The 16,867-nt window shown below is 34.6% G+C and overlaps 1 protein-coding gene across 3 annotated transcripts in view; it reads right to left on the bottom strand.

Annotated features, from left to right (window-relative positions):
• CWC27 (CWC27 spliceosome associated cyclophilin) overlaps positions 1–16,867 on the bottom strand; it is a 184,957-nt gene that overhangs the window by 151,622 nt on the left and 16,468 nt on the right. For all 3 annotated transcript variants that reach the window (XM_041765649.1, XM_041765647.1, XM_041765648.1), the window contains exons 4-9: positions 14,753–14,896; positions 13,201–13,299; positions 12,484–12,587; positions 10,706–10,775; positions 1,841–1,920; positions 626–659 (exon numbers count right to left, since the gene is read on the bottom strand). In XM_041765649.1, the coding sequence (XP_041621583.1) occupies positions 626–659; positions 1,841–1,920; positions 10,706–10,775; positions 12,484–12,587; positions 13,201–13,299; positions 14,753–14,896 (531 nt within the window). The remainder of the gene's footprint in view (positions 1–625; positions 660–1,840; positions 1,921–10,705; positions 10,776–12,483; positions 12,588–13,200; positions 13,300–14,752; positions 14,897–16,867) is intronic.

Below are 16,867 nucleotides of genomic sequence, written 5' to 3'. Positions count from 1 at the left end.
TCCTCTTCTCAGAATCGTTCAGTGAATCACCAACTCACTCACAACCCTCTACAATCGGTACCTCCCTGACATAGTCTCCTACAGCTCCAGGCCAGGAACATGAGCCAACTTTGGAGCTAGTGCTCAATCCATCTCTAAACACCCATATACCATATATTTGCATTGCTTGCTCTTTCATCTCCTTCAGGTCTTTTCTATCAGCTTTAATAGCCAATACCACTAATAAAGAAAGATCACCACAGTCTTGAAGGAGGATCCTCTGAATTGTGTATATAAAAGAATACTATGATAAATGGATATCCATGTAGCAACATTTAAACTTTTAACAAAAATAATTGATATCTGAATTTTGAGCATTCAAGTAGTGAGGGGGAGAAAAAAATTGGCTAGAAATTCATATACATATAAGATTTCAGTTTTGTAGGGAAATACACATCTACCCAATACTTGAAGGAAATATTCCAATCGAAATAAATGATTTACTTTCTCAAATTTTTAGACTTTTTTCAGAATTTTAAATGTATGATTATAAAAGTAACATACACTACCTTTTAAGGAAAAAATAATCTTTTATAAACATTTTGAATTTTCTATTGTTCAAATATATTTATGCTAAAATACTTACATTAGCTGAATCTCCTACTGCATCACCTTTTTCACTACAAAAAGAGTGAAAACAAGTAAATTTTAGCTTCAAAGTGAAACTACTAAAATTATTGAAATTTTAGTATTATTCAGATTTAGAATATTTTGCTGGGATCAAAAGTTCAAGAACCTATTTCAACATAGCAATTTCAGAATGGCATTGTGGAATAAATAGAAACATTCTTCAAGAGAGTCATTTTTATAAATAGAATAAGAAGTATGCTCCATTAGCACATATATGAATTCACTAGAATTAACAGAAAAAAAGGAAACAACAACCAACGGTGCTTTTTTATGAACAAAGTACTGCAGTAAACAGTTTCTTCTGTTGGCTTGATGTAGTCTGGCTGAAAAAAACCAAATCCTTCAAATACAACGATATTAAGAAAAGATTTTTTTGAAATAGAATTTTTGAGGATAAGCTAAACTCAGAGCCATAGCATTTTAATCCCCCTTTGAGACACCGGCTCAATATTTCATGTGTAATTATATTTAACATCTTCACTTTGCAAGGAGAAGCAATACAGACAATTTTCTGTTAACTACTAAAATATGTAAGAAATAACTACTCAGTGAATTGGTCTCAAATGTAGTGACTTCTTCACAAAACCTTTCAACTCTGACTTGTTTACCCATCGTACCAACAGGCACAAAAATGCTTCAAAGAAAAAGTTAACAAAGCAACTTTGAATTAAACATTAAATTTTCAAAGCAAACTCCTATTCAAACTATCCCAAGATTTAAAAGTTTAGCAGTTAATTTTAAATTTAGTTAGTTCAACAGAAATAGATGAAAGGGCCAGAGTGCTTCCCTCCTTTAGCCTAGAAGCTCTGCTACCTCCATCACCAAAATGCTTTTGTTTTTTGTCTGAGTTTTAAAAAAATTGGACTTAAAAGAACTGACCAGGGCGTCTGGGTGGCTTAGTCGTTAAGTATCCGACTCTTGATTTCTGCTCAGGTCATGCTCTCAGAGTTGTGAGATGGAGCCTCACACCAGGCTCTGCATGCAGTGGGGAGTCTGCTTGAGATTCTCTCACCCTCTCCCTCTGCCCCTCTCCACCCCCACACGCTCTCTAATAAATAAATCTTTCAAAAAAAAAAAAAAAAAAGAAAGAAAGAAAGGGAGAGAGAGAACTGATCACTTTGTTACAAAGGCAAGAAAATACCTGAGCCAGAAAATAATGTAGCATACTAACCTTCCAACAGCTGGAACAGAACTGAGATGGGGATCATCCTTAAGCAAGTCATGACTACTTTTGCTTTTCCCCTTCATGCTCTGGGAAAAAATGTAGGATATAATCAAAAGTGAGGAAGAAATAAATCTTTCAAAAGGATAAATAACACATTTACATTAAATCTAGTACTGGTAAAATATGGCTAGCAAAAGATACATGTTCCTGAAATTGTCAGTATAAATTAGAGCTTTATAAATAAGAAGCTCTCACATTGATTGAAAACATTTTAAAAACACATTTTCTTCCAAAAAAATCCTTTTCAAACACTGAATCTTCAGTATGATTTACATAAAATTAAACTAATTCTTTAAACCAGATAGTAAAACTTAGAAGAAAATATACAAGAGTAATTTGAAGTAAATGCACACCGCTTTTTTTTTTTTTTTTTTAAGATTTTATTTATTCATTCATGAGAGAGAGAGAAAGAGAGGCAGAGACACAGGCAGAGGGAGAAGCAGGCTCCATGCAGGGAGCTCGATATGGGACTCGATCCCGGGACTCCAGGATCACGCCCTGGGCCAAAGGCAGGCGCCAAACCACTGAACCACCCAGGAATCCCAACACACAACTATTTTTCAAACATACTTGCAATACTGCACAGAATTACCTGTATACATGTATTCTGTTTCTCTCAAAGCCCTATTACATTCTCTAACCTTTAGCACAGAACCAGAAAAGCTTAATAGTGTAAAATAAAAAGATTTTATAGGCCACTTAATCTGGTATCTCACCCAAAGCAGGAATCTCTTTGGACTCACTGCTAACTAGTCACCCAGTGTCTCAACACCTGAAGGGAGCTTATAACCTTAGACACATACAAAAATCACTCCTTTTTAAATGTCTTCTATTTTTGGACAGTTTTCTAATTGGAGAAAAAAAAATCTATGTGTAATTTCCAACCATCCAACCAATCCTAGTTCTATATTTTAGAACTAAAAACGAACTATTAACAATTTGTTACCATGTATACTAGAGTTTAGTTTAAATACAAAGAGATTGGTAGGTATAATGATGGCCCCCTAAAGATGTCCACCAACTCGTCCTCAAAACCTTTGTATATGTTACCTTGGCAAAAGGGATTTTGCAGGTAAATTAAGGATTCTGAGACGAGGACATTATCCTGGATTGTCAGGGTATATCCAATGTAATCACAAAATTCTTTACAAATGAAATAAGGAGGCAGGAGAGTCTGCTTCAGAATGATAAAGCTTAGAAAGACTCTATGGGGGATCCCTGGGTGGCTCAACGGTTTAGCCCCTGCCTTTGGCCCAGGGCATAATCCTGGAGTCCTGGGATCAAGTCCCACATCAGGCTCCCTGCATGGAGCCTGCTTCTCCCTCTGCCTCTCTCTCACACATCTCTGTGTTTCTCATGAATAAATAAATAAAATCTTAAAAAAAAAAAAAAAAGACTCTATGGGTTACTGTTGGCTTTGAAGATGGAGGAAAGGACTTTGAAGATGGAGGAAAGGGCCACAAGGAATGCAAATAGGCTCTAAAAGTTGGAAAAGTTAAGGGAAGAGATTCTCCCCAGAGCCTGCAGAAGGAAGGCAGCCCTACCAATACCCCAAAATGTAGCCTAGTGAAACCTGTTTTGGACTTCTGACCTCCAGAATTGTAATATATTAAATCTGTGTTGCTTTAAGCCACTAAATTTATGGTAATAAGTTACAGTTACAGCAGAAATATGAGACGAATATAAGTATATTAACATCTTTTAAAATTAAATACAAACTAGAAAGATAAGTAAAGTTTAGTATAATTTAATGAGGCAAAACAGTTTATAGACTGTCCAACACTTCTTACAACCTCTGTGCAAAAGGCCTTACAGCATTCTTCATGTCATGTCCACCCCCAGATCCCAACTTTTTGGGAAACTTTAATTTCTTGGAATAAATAAGAAGACAAAGTATTCTTACTTTTTATTCTCAAAAGTGGTGTATTTGTCTATCAATGTAACTTTCTAAGTGAGAAAAATCTTTCTTAAAGTGTAGGATTTGAGGTAAAAATGTTAGCATATCTTGCAGTGAGAGAAATCCTATGTGTATCACTGTCAGTGTGACACAGCTTAATCACTATTTTTAAATCTAGCTATTGAAATACTTTTATAATGGACCTAACATTTAACTTGCCTCATGAAAACTACTTGTCTGATTGTAAGTTTTCACTCGAAAAATATTTTCTGACATCTGTTTTTAAATTATACAAAGATTCAGTAGTAAACTGTAAACCAGCACAGACATTTGAATAAAACTATCATTTAAGAAAGCAAAAATGAAGGAAGGCATCTTCCATAAAAGCTTTTTAAACATCTGAAGCCTCGGATCACATTTTTATGTAGTTTTTACTTCTCCAAAGTATGTCCAATTCCTCAAGCATTCTCCATGGGCAGTGGTTCTTGGCTTCATCACCATTCTCCTCATGATCCTCCCCCCTTCCTCTGAATGCATTTAGTTTGTCAGTTTCTTTCTTTCTCCTTCCTTCCTTCCTTCTTAAATGTGTTCTGAATTGAACAAAAGGCCGCAAATATGGTCGCCCAAAATGCAAATTCCTTATTCCAGAGATCCTACTCTAAATAATTCAACTAGGGCTTACGGGCTATTAAGTGTTATACCTATTCGGCTGATTGCGTTCAACTAAAGTACAGAATTTACATGTACTCCTACTACATTTTAACTTACTAGTTCAAAGAATCACGCACAGGTTGACAATGAAGCACTCTTTGGGCATAAATATTCAATAAGCTATAAATCCATCTAACTATACTATCTCCCAGATCACATTTCCTCACGTTGTCCACAAGAATACCATGAAAGACTCTGACAGTGTGCTTTCTGGAACTCAAAATATGTGACTATGGCATCCTCCTATCATGCAATCCTATCAAAAAGGAAATGAAGTCAGTCTGGCAAGTCACTTAGCCAGAGTCTCAGTTTCCTCATCTATAAAGAAAGGAAGTTGGACTAGATCCCTTTGGGCTATAAAATTCTATTATTCTAAAAGATTTTTATCAGGTAGTAGAAAGATACTGAAAAAAATAATGAAGGAAAGCTAACCCATGTGGGAGAGGCACCTTGTCATGAATAAATGAGTGGGGTGAAGTAGTGTCTGTAATCCCATACTGATAATCCATAAACCAGAGGGGACTCTATCTTATTTCTCTTTTCACATAAAGTAAAGCCCCAATTCAGACTTTACCAATTATTAACTTGGGCTGTTAGACAGGTTCTGGAATAAAGCTTAACGCACGGTGGAGTCACTGAAAAAAGAAACTTGATAAGTAAATGAATAATGAAACAATTATTTTCAAGACCTCTAGAAATATTTAATTTCATGGAACCACTGAAACTGAAAATTGTTCTTAGTTGTCGTAAAAGACACTTACTTGACTTTGGTTCTAATTATTACATACATTTAAAAATAGGCTAACTTTTAAAAAATATATCTATTGGTCATACTTTTCCAATATTAAGGTTAGTATTCCTTTTTCTTACCAAGGTTTCATTTTACCCCAAAGGTAAGATGTATTGGAGGGATTCTCAGTCTGAATAACCGTACAAAAGAAAAATAAATAAAATATACTTCCATTTTTATTCACTCTAGAATTTCTCATGCCCTCTAGAGAAATTTCCTTTCCTCTAAGCCAATAAACTTCAATGATTTCAGATTTTGATAATTCTTTAGCTCTGAGAATCAAATATAAATTATAACATAGAGTATGTTCCTATGTATGACATTTGACTTTCAAAAACATTTTCCGAGGTTGCATATTGTATAGAAGTAATGACTGACTATCCACATCCTTATTTCACAACTCTAAATAGTTCATGGTATTTTCACTGTTACAAAGAGGAAAGCTGAAGCTCAGAGAGACTAAATTATCCAAGGTCACAGAGTATCTGTGGAAAGTGAAGTGCCAATATGAATGTATATGATTCCAAATCCATGCTATTTCAGCTTCAATCCACTGCCACTGAAAAATGACAGTTTAACATGAAAGAACTCAGCCTAGGACTCTACACACTTAATAAGGCAGAAAGAAAAGGAGATAAAGTTTGAGCAGTATACACTGAGAACATAGTCATATATTTTTTATGTAATAAAAAAAATGGATGTTTTTAAAAGGAAAATGTATCAAAAGAAAGGCAAAGGTTAGATTGGAAAAAGGAACAATTAAGAAAAGACATTTAGAAAAAACGGTATTTTAGGTATTGAAAATAAATATCACTTTGACATCCAGAATGGGATGGGACACTTCAGGCAGGGAAAAGAACACGAACAAAGACATACAGAAAGGAAAACACAAAACATATACATAGAACAGCATATAGTTTAGATCTAACAGTGTTTCCTACATTTCCCTGATAAGAAGTCCAAGGAATTCATTAAAAAAACAGCTTCCCAGGCTCCTCCCTTGGAAATTCTAATTTCATAGGTCTGCAGAGGTATGGAAGAATGTAATTTTTATTTTATTTATTTATTTAAAAAAAGATTTTATTTATTTATTCATGAGAGATACAGAGAGAGAGAGAGAGAGAGAGAGAGAGAGAGACAGGCAGAGGGAGAAGTAGGCTCCATGCTGGGAGCCTGATGTGGGACTTGAGCCCGGGACTCCAGGATTGCACCCTGGGCAGAAGGCAGGTGCCAAACTGCTGAGTCACCCAGGAATCCCAGAATGTAATTTTTAATTTTTAAAACAGTGTTGGACCTGATTTTTCAGTGGTTTTTTAGGTGGTTTAAGACGTAAACTAAAGGGCAGTTTGTAAAAGGAGAGGAAGGTCATGGTCCTATTTCTATCGTCAACAGAGAGTAACTGTGACATATTAATGAGGTTTCAGGAAGACTTTTCTGATGGTAATGAGTGGAAGGGAAAGAAGAGCAAGGAGATGGGAGACCAGTCTAGAGACTAGGGCAGCAGCTCAGGCTCAAAATGAAGGCCTCAGCAAGCGTAGTAGCAAAATAAATTAAAAGGGAAAAATAGATTTGAGAATGTCATGGATGAAAAATTGGTAGAACAAGGAACAAATTGGTTTTGCAGAGAAAGAATAAGAAAAAAAGTCAAAATCTAAAATTCTTCTCTAGAGGATACTGATATCAGGGGATAGAAAAAAAAGTCACAAAATAAGGAGAAGTCTGAGAAACAAAGATAATAAATTAAGCCTTGGCCAGGACTTGGGTTACTAGTGAGATATTCAAATAGAGAGAGATGGTCAGTAGGCAGCTAGAGAAAAGAAAAGCAAGCTAGCTTAGAGATACAGACTTGAGAGTCAGGAACAAACATTTGATAATTTTATCATACAGCACAGAGTCAGATGAGAGAAATATGATGACACAATACTAAGCTTATACTATTCATGATAATGGATTGTAGGTTGCAATGTTTTTTGGCAAAAAAGGGAAGAATTTACTTAGTCTTTCCACTGTGAAATGTTTTTCAGGTTTGAGAGCAAACATAAAGGGCAAGCCAACACTATCTGCAGTGGTATCCTTGCACATTTCAACCTTGTAGCAAATTCACCATGGTCAGTGTCAGTTACACATTTTGTTTGATTGTTTTACTTTGAACAATAGTAAGCAGCAGAGGAAGATATGCTTCAGACATCTAACACATCGATTGTTACAAATAGAAGAAATCCAAATTAATTTCCTAGTAAAGTTGATCTCAAAGTAATGGTGAACAAAACTTACTTTAGACTAGAAATTTAATTCAACAAAAAGACTGATAAAGTCCTTTCTCCTGCCCTTGTTCTCTCTTCAAGGCTGCTCAGCCTAATATCCAGGACCCTGTATGAGTTAGGAAAGGGCAGGGGGCCAACTGAACTCAGTTGCCTTCCACCCCAGAATGCTGTGCTACCTGTACAATTTCCCATCAGTCTCCTAGACGGCTTGAGTTTGAAGCAGGCAGCTTCTGCAGCACTCAAAATCATATTAAAGACTTAAGTGGCTATAGAAATCTAAGTTCAAAATTCTGATTGCACCACTTCCTAATTGCATGATCTTGCACAAGTGACATAACCTTTCTGAGTACTGATTTCTTGTATGTGGTTGTTATAGAGATTACATAAAATGTTATAGAAATTACATAAAATAAATATTTAGCACAGGTAGCAGAGAAGAAAATAATTACAGTAGGGTAAAACATATGCTTTGATGGTCATAGATATGTATATATAGATATATGGCCCCGGAAAGAAGTTAAACTTAGCCTGGGTAGGAGATGGGTAGGGGAGGGAGGTGGAAGTAGTTCGGAGTTGATAGTGGAGCTAAAGCCTGAAGAAAAAACAAATTAGCCAAATAAAGGAGAACATACTCCAAGCAAAGGGAAAAACAGCAGTCGGGGGGGGGGGGGGGGGGGGGGGGGTTGTGAGTAAGGAAGGCATGGGTATGTAAGGAAACTTAGTAACTTTAGAAAACATCAGTGAAAGGGGCTCCTGGAAATTTCCAGATCTAATGTTTGTGGTTTTATTCATTTACAAATATATCCACATGGGATCCCTGGGTGGCGCAGCGGTTTGGCGCCTGCCTTTGACCCAGGGCGCGATCCTGGAGACCCGGGATCGAATCCCACGTCAGGCTCCCGGTGCATGGAGCCTGCTTCTCCCTCTGCCTGTGTCTCTGCCTCTCTCTCTCTCTGTGACTATCATAAATAAATAAAAATTTAAAAAAAAAAAAAAGAAATACAAATATATCCACAGGATCATGACGTATAATGTATCTTTCATTTTAATAAAGCAGAAATTTGAATCATGAATAATGCAAGACTATTGCACTGACCTAAAGAGGACAACTTCTGAGATATCAGAGTGGTAGAGTGATTGATAATGTTGACCAGGCCTAAGGAAAGGAGATTTTTATATAAAGATGAATTTAATTTTGACATCTAAAGAGATGTTTCATAAAGGAAATCAAGAATATGAGATAAAAGCCCAGAAATATTTGTCCATGTCCCCTAGAGTTCAGAATATTGGTATACAGGGGTAGTTGAATCCATGGTATCGAATATATCACTCTGGGATGATGAAGACAGCAATACAAAATTATGACTGTAACATTTCTTACCCATGTCCATTTCAATTCAGTCTTAATGCAATGGGTAGAAGTAGTGTGCTCAGTGTATGTCCAACATTAGCCTACCAAAACCATTCTCAATGATGAGGGAAGCACATGGATAAAGAATTAAAAACAAAGGTAAAAATAATGTGCTTTTAAGTCAGTGCTATTATGTTGGTTAGAAATAGGTAACTATATTAAGCAAGTAAGACAGGGCTAAGTTACAGAGTTTTAATTACCACAATAAAACTTCTAATCCTTTAGGCCTCTGTGTTCATTAGTTTTCCTTCTTTTTTTCTAAATACTGCAAAAAAAAAAAAAATCTATTTATAAAAGAGTGATTTAAAGGCGTTATGGGCGGGATCCCTGGGTGGCGCAGCGGTTTGGCGCCTGCCTTTGGCCCAAGGCGCGATCCTAGAGACCCGGGATCGAATGCCACATTGGGATCCCAGTGCATGGAGCCTGCTTCTGTCTCTGCCTCTCTCTCTCTCTCTCTCTCTCTCACTGTGTGCCTATCATAAGTAAATAAAAAAATTATTTTTAAAAAATAATAAAGGCGTTATGGGGCAGCCCCGGTGGCGCAGCAGTTTAGTGCCGCCTGCAGCTCAGGGTGTGATCCTGGAGACCCGGGATCGAGTCCCACGTCAGGCTCCTTGCATGGAGCCTGCTTCTCCCTCTGCCTGTGTCTCTACCTCTCTCTGTGTGTGTGTGTGTCTCTCATGAATAAATAAATAAAATCTTAAAAAAAAAAAAAAAGGCGTTATGTTTTCTTTACAAACAGATAAAAGGACAGGAATTATCCACTAAAAAAAAAACAACACAAAAAACAAAAAAAAACCCCAAAAACTCTACATTTCAACCCTCCACTATTACTTTTAACTAATTATATTTTTTTAAGAGAGAGAGAAGGGGTGGGGCAGAGGGAGAGGGAGAGAGAGAATCTTCCACATAGGGTTCGATCTCACGATGTTGTGATGACCTGAACCGAAATCAAGAATCAGACACTTAAAGGACTGAGTCAGCAAGTGCCCTTTAACACTCTACTATTATTATAATCCTCTAAACTGCCTGTATCCCCAACTCCCCTGGCTTTTCTCCCATTTGACTCTCCAAACAAATTTCCATCATTTTTTTATCATCTGAGGGAAGACATACCAGAATCTTTGGGAGTAAAAACTCTTGAGGATAATTTTTTTAGAGTATATTTAACAGATTCACTGCTCTAAATTCATGTATCTTAAACTGAGAGAGACATAGGTTCAAATCCGAGCATTTACTGGTTGTGTGACTGAGGAAATTATAACCTATCTATACCTTAATTTATTTGTGGGTAAAATGAAGATAAAAATACCTATCTCAAAGGGCTGTGATGAGAATTAATGACATTAATAAATATTAACAGATAATATTAAAATGAATATAAGAGCTTTGGTCTGTCACTATTTATTTACATAATGACCATAATCATTATCATCTAGCAAACCACTTGAGCAAATAGCAATTAAAATCTGAATCACAAAGTTGAATCATTTTTTAACTTCAGTTCTGATTTTAAAAAAAAAAAAAAGGTTAAAAATCCCCACAAAATTACAATTTCAAGTGGGCATATCATCTTAGAAGTTGCAAACATTACTGACAAGAAATCATTTTACAAATCAGTTCAATGAACACTTCCTGCTGGTGTACTGTGAAAAATACACTGTGAAAGATACAAAAATGGGTGAGATATAGACCCTAATGTCTTTTGTAATTCAGAACAAAGGGATTAGAGTTTTACCTGACTAACTCGATTTACTTCCTCCTCTTCTTCTTCAGCTTCCTCTCCAAATGAAAGTAAACTAAAATTTCTTATCAAAAAAAGAATGAAAGAAAATTGAGAAAATTAAACAAAACTTATAAATACTGTATTTTCAAGGCGATAAATAGAATTTACAAGAAGAAACACATTTTGGCTGTTCACACAATGAACACAATTTCTGTATTCAGCAGAAATATAGTAAGCATCAGTATAATGCTAAGACATTGGCCTCAGACCACAGATATTTCATATATTAGACGAAACTAATGACCAAAAATCCATCCCGAGCACTCCTATTAAATATATCAAGTCAAACATGACAGAAATAATTAAGCTTTTTATATTTATAAAAACAGGTTAGCAAAATAGAGATTTCTGAAAACCTAATAAATATATAGCCCTGAGAGCACTACAAATGAGAATTAATCTAGTGTCTTCCAAAATGTCTCAGTATTTAAAAATTGATAAGATACACAACATTGTTAAATAAAAAAATATATAAGCAATAAACTTAACAAAAAAAAATAGCCCATGGGGAAGAATAAACTGTTTGTCCTCTTTGAGGCTTCAAACTAAAGACATCCCAAGGAAGATAAATAATAAGTTATTAAAACTCTCTCTCAGATATTAAAAAAAAACAAAAGATTTGGCAACCAGAGGAATTTTTATTTCAAAACCTAGATGTAATCAATGAGTGCCACATCATCCCTAATATATTTGCTATAAATTAAAAACAAAATCCAAAACACCCAACTTTTGGGCTGTTATCAAGATAATGAATAGTGATGAAATATTTTATCTGAATATGGGGACTGTAACCTTTCACCCAAGGATCAATTAGTCAAAATAAATAAATCAAAAAATAGAAGAATATCAAATATTCAGCTATATAAGAATTTTTTTTGCCAGAAGACATTAAGGGCTTATTGAAGTGGCTCATGTTTGACAGTTTATAAAAGCAGCTTAACTTCCTTATAATGTAGGATGTCACAGAAAGAAACAAATGTGATTGATACCTAATCCACTGGGTATTTTCAAATTCCCCCTGCTTATTTTCTCTTCATAACAACCAGATGTTGTAATTATAATCTCCATTTTATAAGATGGGGAAACTGAAGCCCAGAAATATGAACACACTTTGCTGCATATAAATGGCGTCAGGCAGGATAAGACTTAGAGCTGTCTGAATCAAAAAAAAAAAAAAAGAGCTGTCTGAATCTAACAATTATGAATACACTAAAATTACTAATATGGATGCTATAATTCATCAAAAGAGGAAATTGAAATCTAACTCTCTGAAATCTATTTTATTAAAATAAGCAAAACTAATAATGTGAAAAATATTGTTCATAAGATACTGAAACTTATTTACTCCAAAACAGAAGTGAAAAACTTAAATTATGTAACAATGCAGTCATTCTATCCTTCATACTTGATTTTCCAAGTGCTTTACATGGAGCATATATTAATTGAAAAACAAGTAAAAAACAAAGAATAATTTTCAACAACTCATTTATATAAATAATTTTTATAGTGATCACAAATATTTATTAGTACAGATCTCATATAGACATCTGACATCTTTAGCTTAAGTTACATACAGCACTTAAACAAAAGAAATACATAGAGAAAAAAAACAACAACCTCATAATTCAGATAGCTTCCCAGTCCACACTGGCCTCCCCCTCATTAGTAAACAGTTGTTACAAAAGTAAACAAAATAAATGAATTTCTATTATTTTATTATTTCTGATTACTTTGTGCCTTTGGGTTTCAATTTCTTTAGTTCTTCTTCTGGTTTCTCTTTTTTTGGCTTTTTTATTTCTCTTGGAATGATGTCATCAAAAGGATTAAACAAAACCTACAAAAAATTTCACAAAAAATTAAAACTAGTATTTACTTGCATTGATATTAATCTGTATTTTTTTTTTTTTTTTTGCTCACATAACTCTTATAAGTCTAGTGATATATTTACTACATAAAGTGCTTCCACTTACAGGGCCTCTCTGGATTCTCCTGATAATCCTATGTGCAATTAAGTAAATGGTATTTTATCTTTATTTTAGGAAAGGGAAAAATATTCAAGAAAACTTAATACCCCGTAAGCAAGACCAACTCAGACTTCTGACCCCAAAATAAATGCTTTTGAGGACCTTGCTTCCTCAATGAAGGATCACTCTTAAACTACTAGGAAAGCACTTCATTGAGTTTAAATAAGCCTATTCTTCTAACTTTCTCTTACAAATCAAGCTTTTCATGCACTGGATTTATCAACTAAAGTTTCATCTTTGTAACCAAAACCTTCAATTTTAAAAAAATTTCTTAATCAGAAATTGTGCCTGAATTACAGAGATACAATCTGAGTTATAATGCTGATTCAATATAAAGCCTTCATCCAATAGTTTAAAAATACTAACAGTCCACTTCTCTTACACGATAATTTAAGTGCTGTATCTCAGAAATCATGTTCCTACCTCACAGCTTCTTATTTTGTGTGGATTACGTGGTCTTTCTTCCTCACCAATGTCTACTTCTGTCAACCGCAGCATGTTATATATTGTATCCCCTGTGACCTATCAAACAAATAAGAAAGAGCTCAACTGCAAACTATTATACTCATTCTCTGAAATAAGGGAGGGCTTCTGAAAATATTTTTTCAATAATTAAAAGGAAATCCCATATTTTTCTATAGGAGCCTATGCATTAAATATTGCAAATAAAGCAACTTCATCTTAAAGGGTAAAAAGCAGAAATGGAGTTCAATCCCTCAATAACATTTTTAGAAAACTTCCAATGTATATTTAATATCAGGTTTTGTTAAAAGTGAGAATATGATGCCAAGTAACCTCCTACTGAATGACAACTTTTCAAACAAAATAAACAAATTCAGATTTTAGAATTGGGTAGAACAAGCAAATAACAATACCATGTGTAAGTGCTTTGCAGACATTATCTTGTTATATTCTCATAAACATCCCAAAAGCAGGTATTGTCATTATCTTCCTTCTCCAGATAAGAAAACTGAGATTCAAAGAAGTTACAGAGCTGACCATGACGGCCCTTCTGAATTCTCCTTGCTATGTTATACTTGGTCTCTAATGGGAAAGTTATATAAGCAACTGTAAAAAGTGGTGTAGAAAGACATTCTAAATCTCATTTTATTATATGCTTTTAGTTTTTAAAAATAACAGGAAAATCTATGACTATCAGACACCCTGTGTTGCAGTGGTTCAAATGTGCATATTTCTTAAGCTATATTGTTAAGTTGTAAGCAACAATATTGTATTACATGTTTTCTACATAAGTCCTTTCATTCAACATTTCTCAGGAGTTTTAAAATAATACCAGTTTTCCAGTTGTGCTCAGTTTGTTTTTTTTCTCCATCCTCACAAAATTGTTTTGCCTAGCCTGTGGGGAAACCATTCCTATTGAACCAGTAGAGGGAGCTGATACACTAGTGATGTCTAACATATTTAGACTTAAACCATAAACATATTTTTTAGAAGGGAGACTAGGAAAACAAAACCTCCAGAATCTCCTTTTAAAGACAACTGTTGAAAATTCTATGGAAATGACATGCCCTGATACAATGTTAAATATGAGCAGGATTAAATAGGTAACATTCAAAGTAATATTTCAGGTAAAAAGTTTTAATGTCAACACAACTTCCACTGTAAACTTATGGGAATTCATCATTTACAAAAATAAACACTAAACTACTAAATGTTGTTACCTAGATAATACCTAGGTTTCTAAAAAATATAAAAACAATATCAGCTGAGTGATACAGTAGCTAATATCATTAGTATGATTTAAGAAAAAAGAAAATTTAAAGTCATAATCAATGACTTAATTGAAACATATACACAAAAAAAACTCAACTCCCTCATAGTTCATTGTAAAAGGAATATATCCCATCATTTTTAGAAATAATAAATACATAGCCCAGGAGATATTTTGATGAGGGCAGCTCCTATGTAAGTTGGTCATATGCATCAGAGAAGCTGAAGATAACTGAACACAAACCTTTCCAAAAATGGTATGCTTATTGTTAAGTTCATCTGCTCGACCCAGTGTAAAGAAAAATTGGCTTCCATTATCATGGGGACCAGCATTTGCCATGGCAACCAGTCCTCTCCGATTAAAACGTAACCGTGAGTGGAATTCATCCTGAAGCATAAAAAAATTAAAATAAAGATAATTTAGTAAATAATCTGTTATAAGGGTCTTCATATTCAGTTAAGAAGGTCCTATACAACTTCTAATAAAAAATGCTAAAGTTTTATTTAACTGATTTTCAAGTATAATCAAATCCAATACTTACTATTCCTTCAATTCTATTAAACTTACTTCACTAGCCTGTAAGCATCTTCTAAATATACTCAACCACAAATTTAGCCTAAATACACAGAAACAAAGGGCACCTCTAAGGTCATTCCCTGTTTCCAACCCTCAAAGTTCTCTAACTTTTTATAACCTTCTATTTTTTCCTCCAAAAAAACTACCTTTGAATCATTGTAGAGTTTTCAGCTATTCCCCTCCTCACTCCATTCTAAAGGTCATGAAAAAACTGCTTCTTGTTTTTCAATTTAAGGAATCTACTATAATTGTATTATGTCCTTTACTCTTTTTTAAAGGTCTTTGGTGAATCTTTTCTGAACTGGCCTTTGTCTCATTGGCCAGTTTTCCAAAGAGCAAGAGAAAGCCTTTCTAAGGTGGATTTCTTGCTACGGCAGGGCTACATAACATATGTTAGTTTCTCAGTTAACAGAATTCCTACCCAGACCTGATACTACTAGACTCATGTGTAAAACAGCCATATTATGCAATCAATGCTTTTCAGAAAGAAAGTTATTTTTCCTTAATAAATAACTCAAAAGATTTGAGCTCAAAGAGTCATTAACTCTGTATATTGTATAAAAAATGACCTAATTTGAGGGGAACCTGGGTGGCTCAGTGGTTGAGCATCTATCTGCCTTTGGCTCAGGTCATGATCCCAGGGTCCTGGGATAGAGTCCCACATTGGGACTCCCTGCATGGAGCCTGCTTCTCCCTCTGCCTATGTCTCTGCCTCTCTCTCTGTGTCTCTCATGAATACATAAATAAAATCTTAAATAAAAATGGCCTAAATGAAAAATTTAACAAGATAACAGTATTCTATAATAAGCAAAAAAAATCTCAATTTAGAAAGGAATTGTGAGAAAATACTATTCTATTACACCAAACAGTAGAATAAAGGAATGCTTCCTGCTAGACGGAAGCTCTAAAATCATGAGATATCTCAATTTGGTAAAATGCAAAATAGCGTGGTGTTTTAAAAAAAAAATTTTATTTATTTATGATAGTCAGAGAAAGAGAGAGAGAGAGAGAGGCAGAGACATAAGCAGAGGGAGAAGCAGGCTCCATGCGCTGGGAGCCCGATGTGGGATTCGATCCCGGGTCTCCAGGATCGCGCCCTGAGCCAAAGGCAGGTGCTAAACTGCTGCGCCACCCAGGGATCCCCAAAATAGCGTTTTATAGTGACATGTGAGATTTTTAAAATTATAACAATACCTCATTTTGCAAGGCCATTGTTCTCTGGAAATTAAAGCAAATAGTTCAAGTATTTTTCTCAAGAATCACACAGTAACCCAGTAAAAAATTAAAAGAAACTCCAGGCCCTCTCATTAGTATAAAAATTCTTTAAAAATTCTTGTATTTTAAGAGCCACTGATGTTTACTCATTCAAAGAATGTGACATTGGTACCATCAGATTAATAAATAACCTAACTTGTAGTTTTTTATTTGAACCCACTGTTATTTTTTGTATTTTAACTATGACATTACCTCTTTTTTTCTTTTTAGATCTGTTTCTTTTTAGATCTGAACAAATCACTGACCTATTCTTGATTAATACATTTTTTTCCTAACATTTTTTAGGTTAATTCTTTCTTCTGTCCCTTGTGATTTCCTGTTATGGCATACATTTTAGACTACAGAGGTCTGTTGTGCATTAATTTAGAATGAATTCTGCTTTAGAGTGAATTGTGTCTCCCCAAAATTCATATGATGAAACTCTAATCCCCATTGTGACTATATTGGAAAAGGGCTGTAAGGAGATAATAAGACTTGTCATAGGTACGAAGCCCTAATCCAATACTG

Source organism: Vulpes lagopus, chromosome 8, assembly GCF_018345385.1.
Source record: "Vulpes lagopus strain Blue_001 chromosome 8, ASM1834538v1, whole genome shotgun sequence".
Taxonomy (NCBI): Eukaryota; Metazoa; Chordata; class Mammalia; order Carnivora; family Canidae; genus Vulpes; species Vulpes lagopus.
Note: the sequence above shows the minus strand (reverse complement) of the source record. Positions and strands in the feature narration are given on the sequence as shown.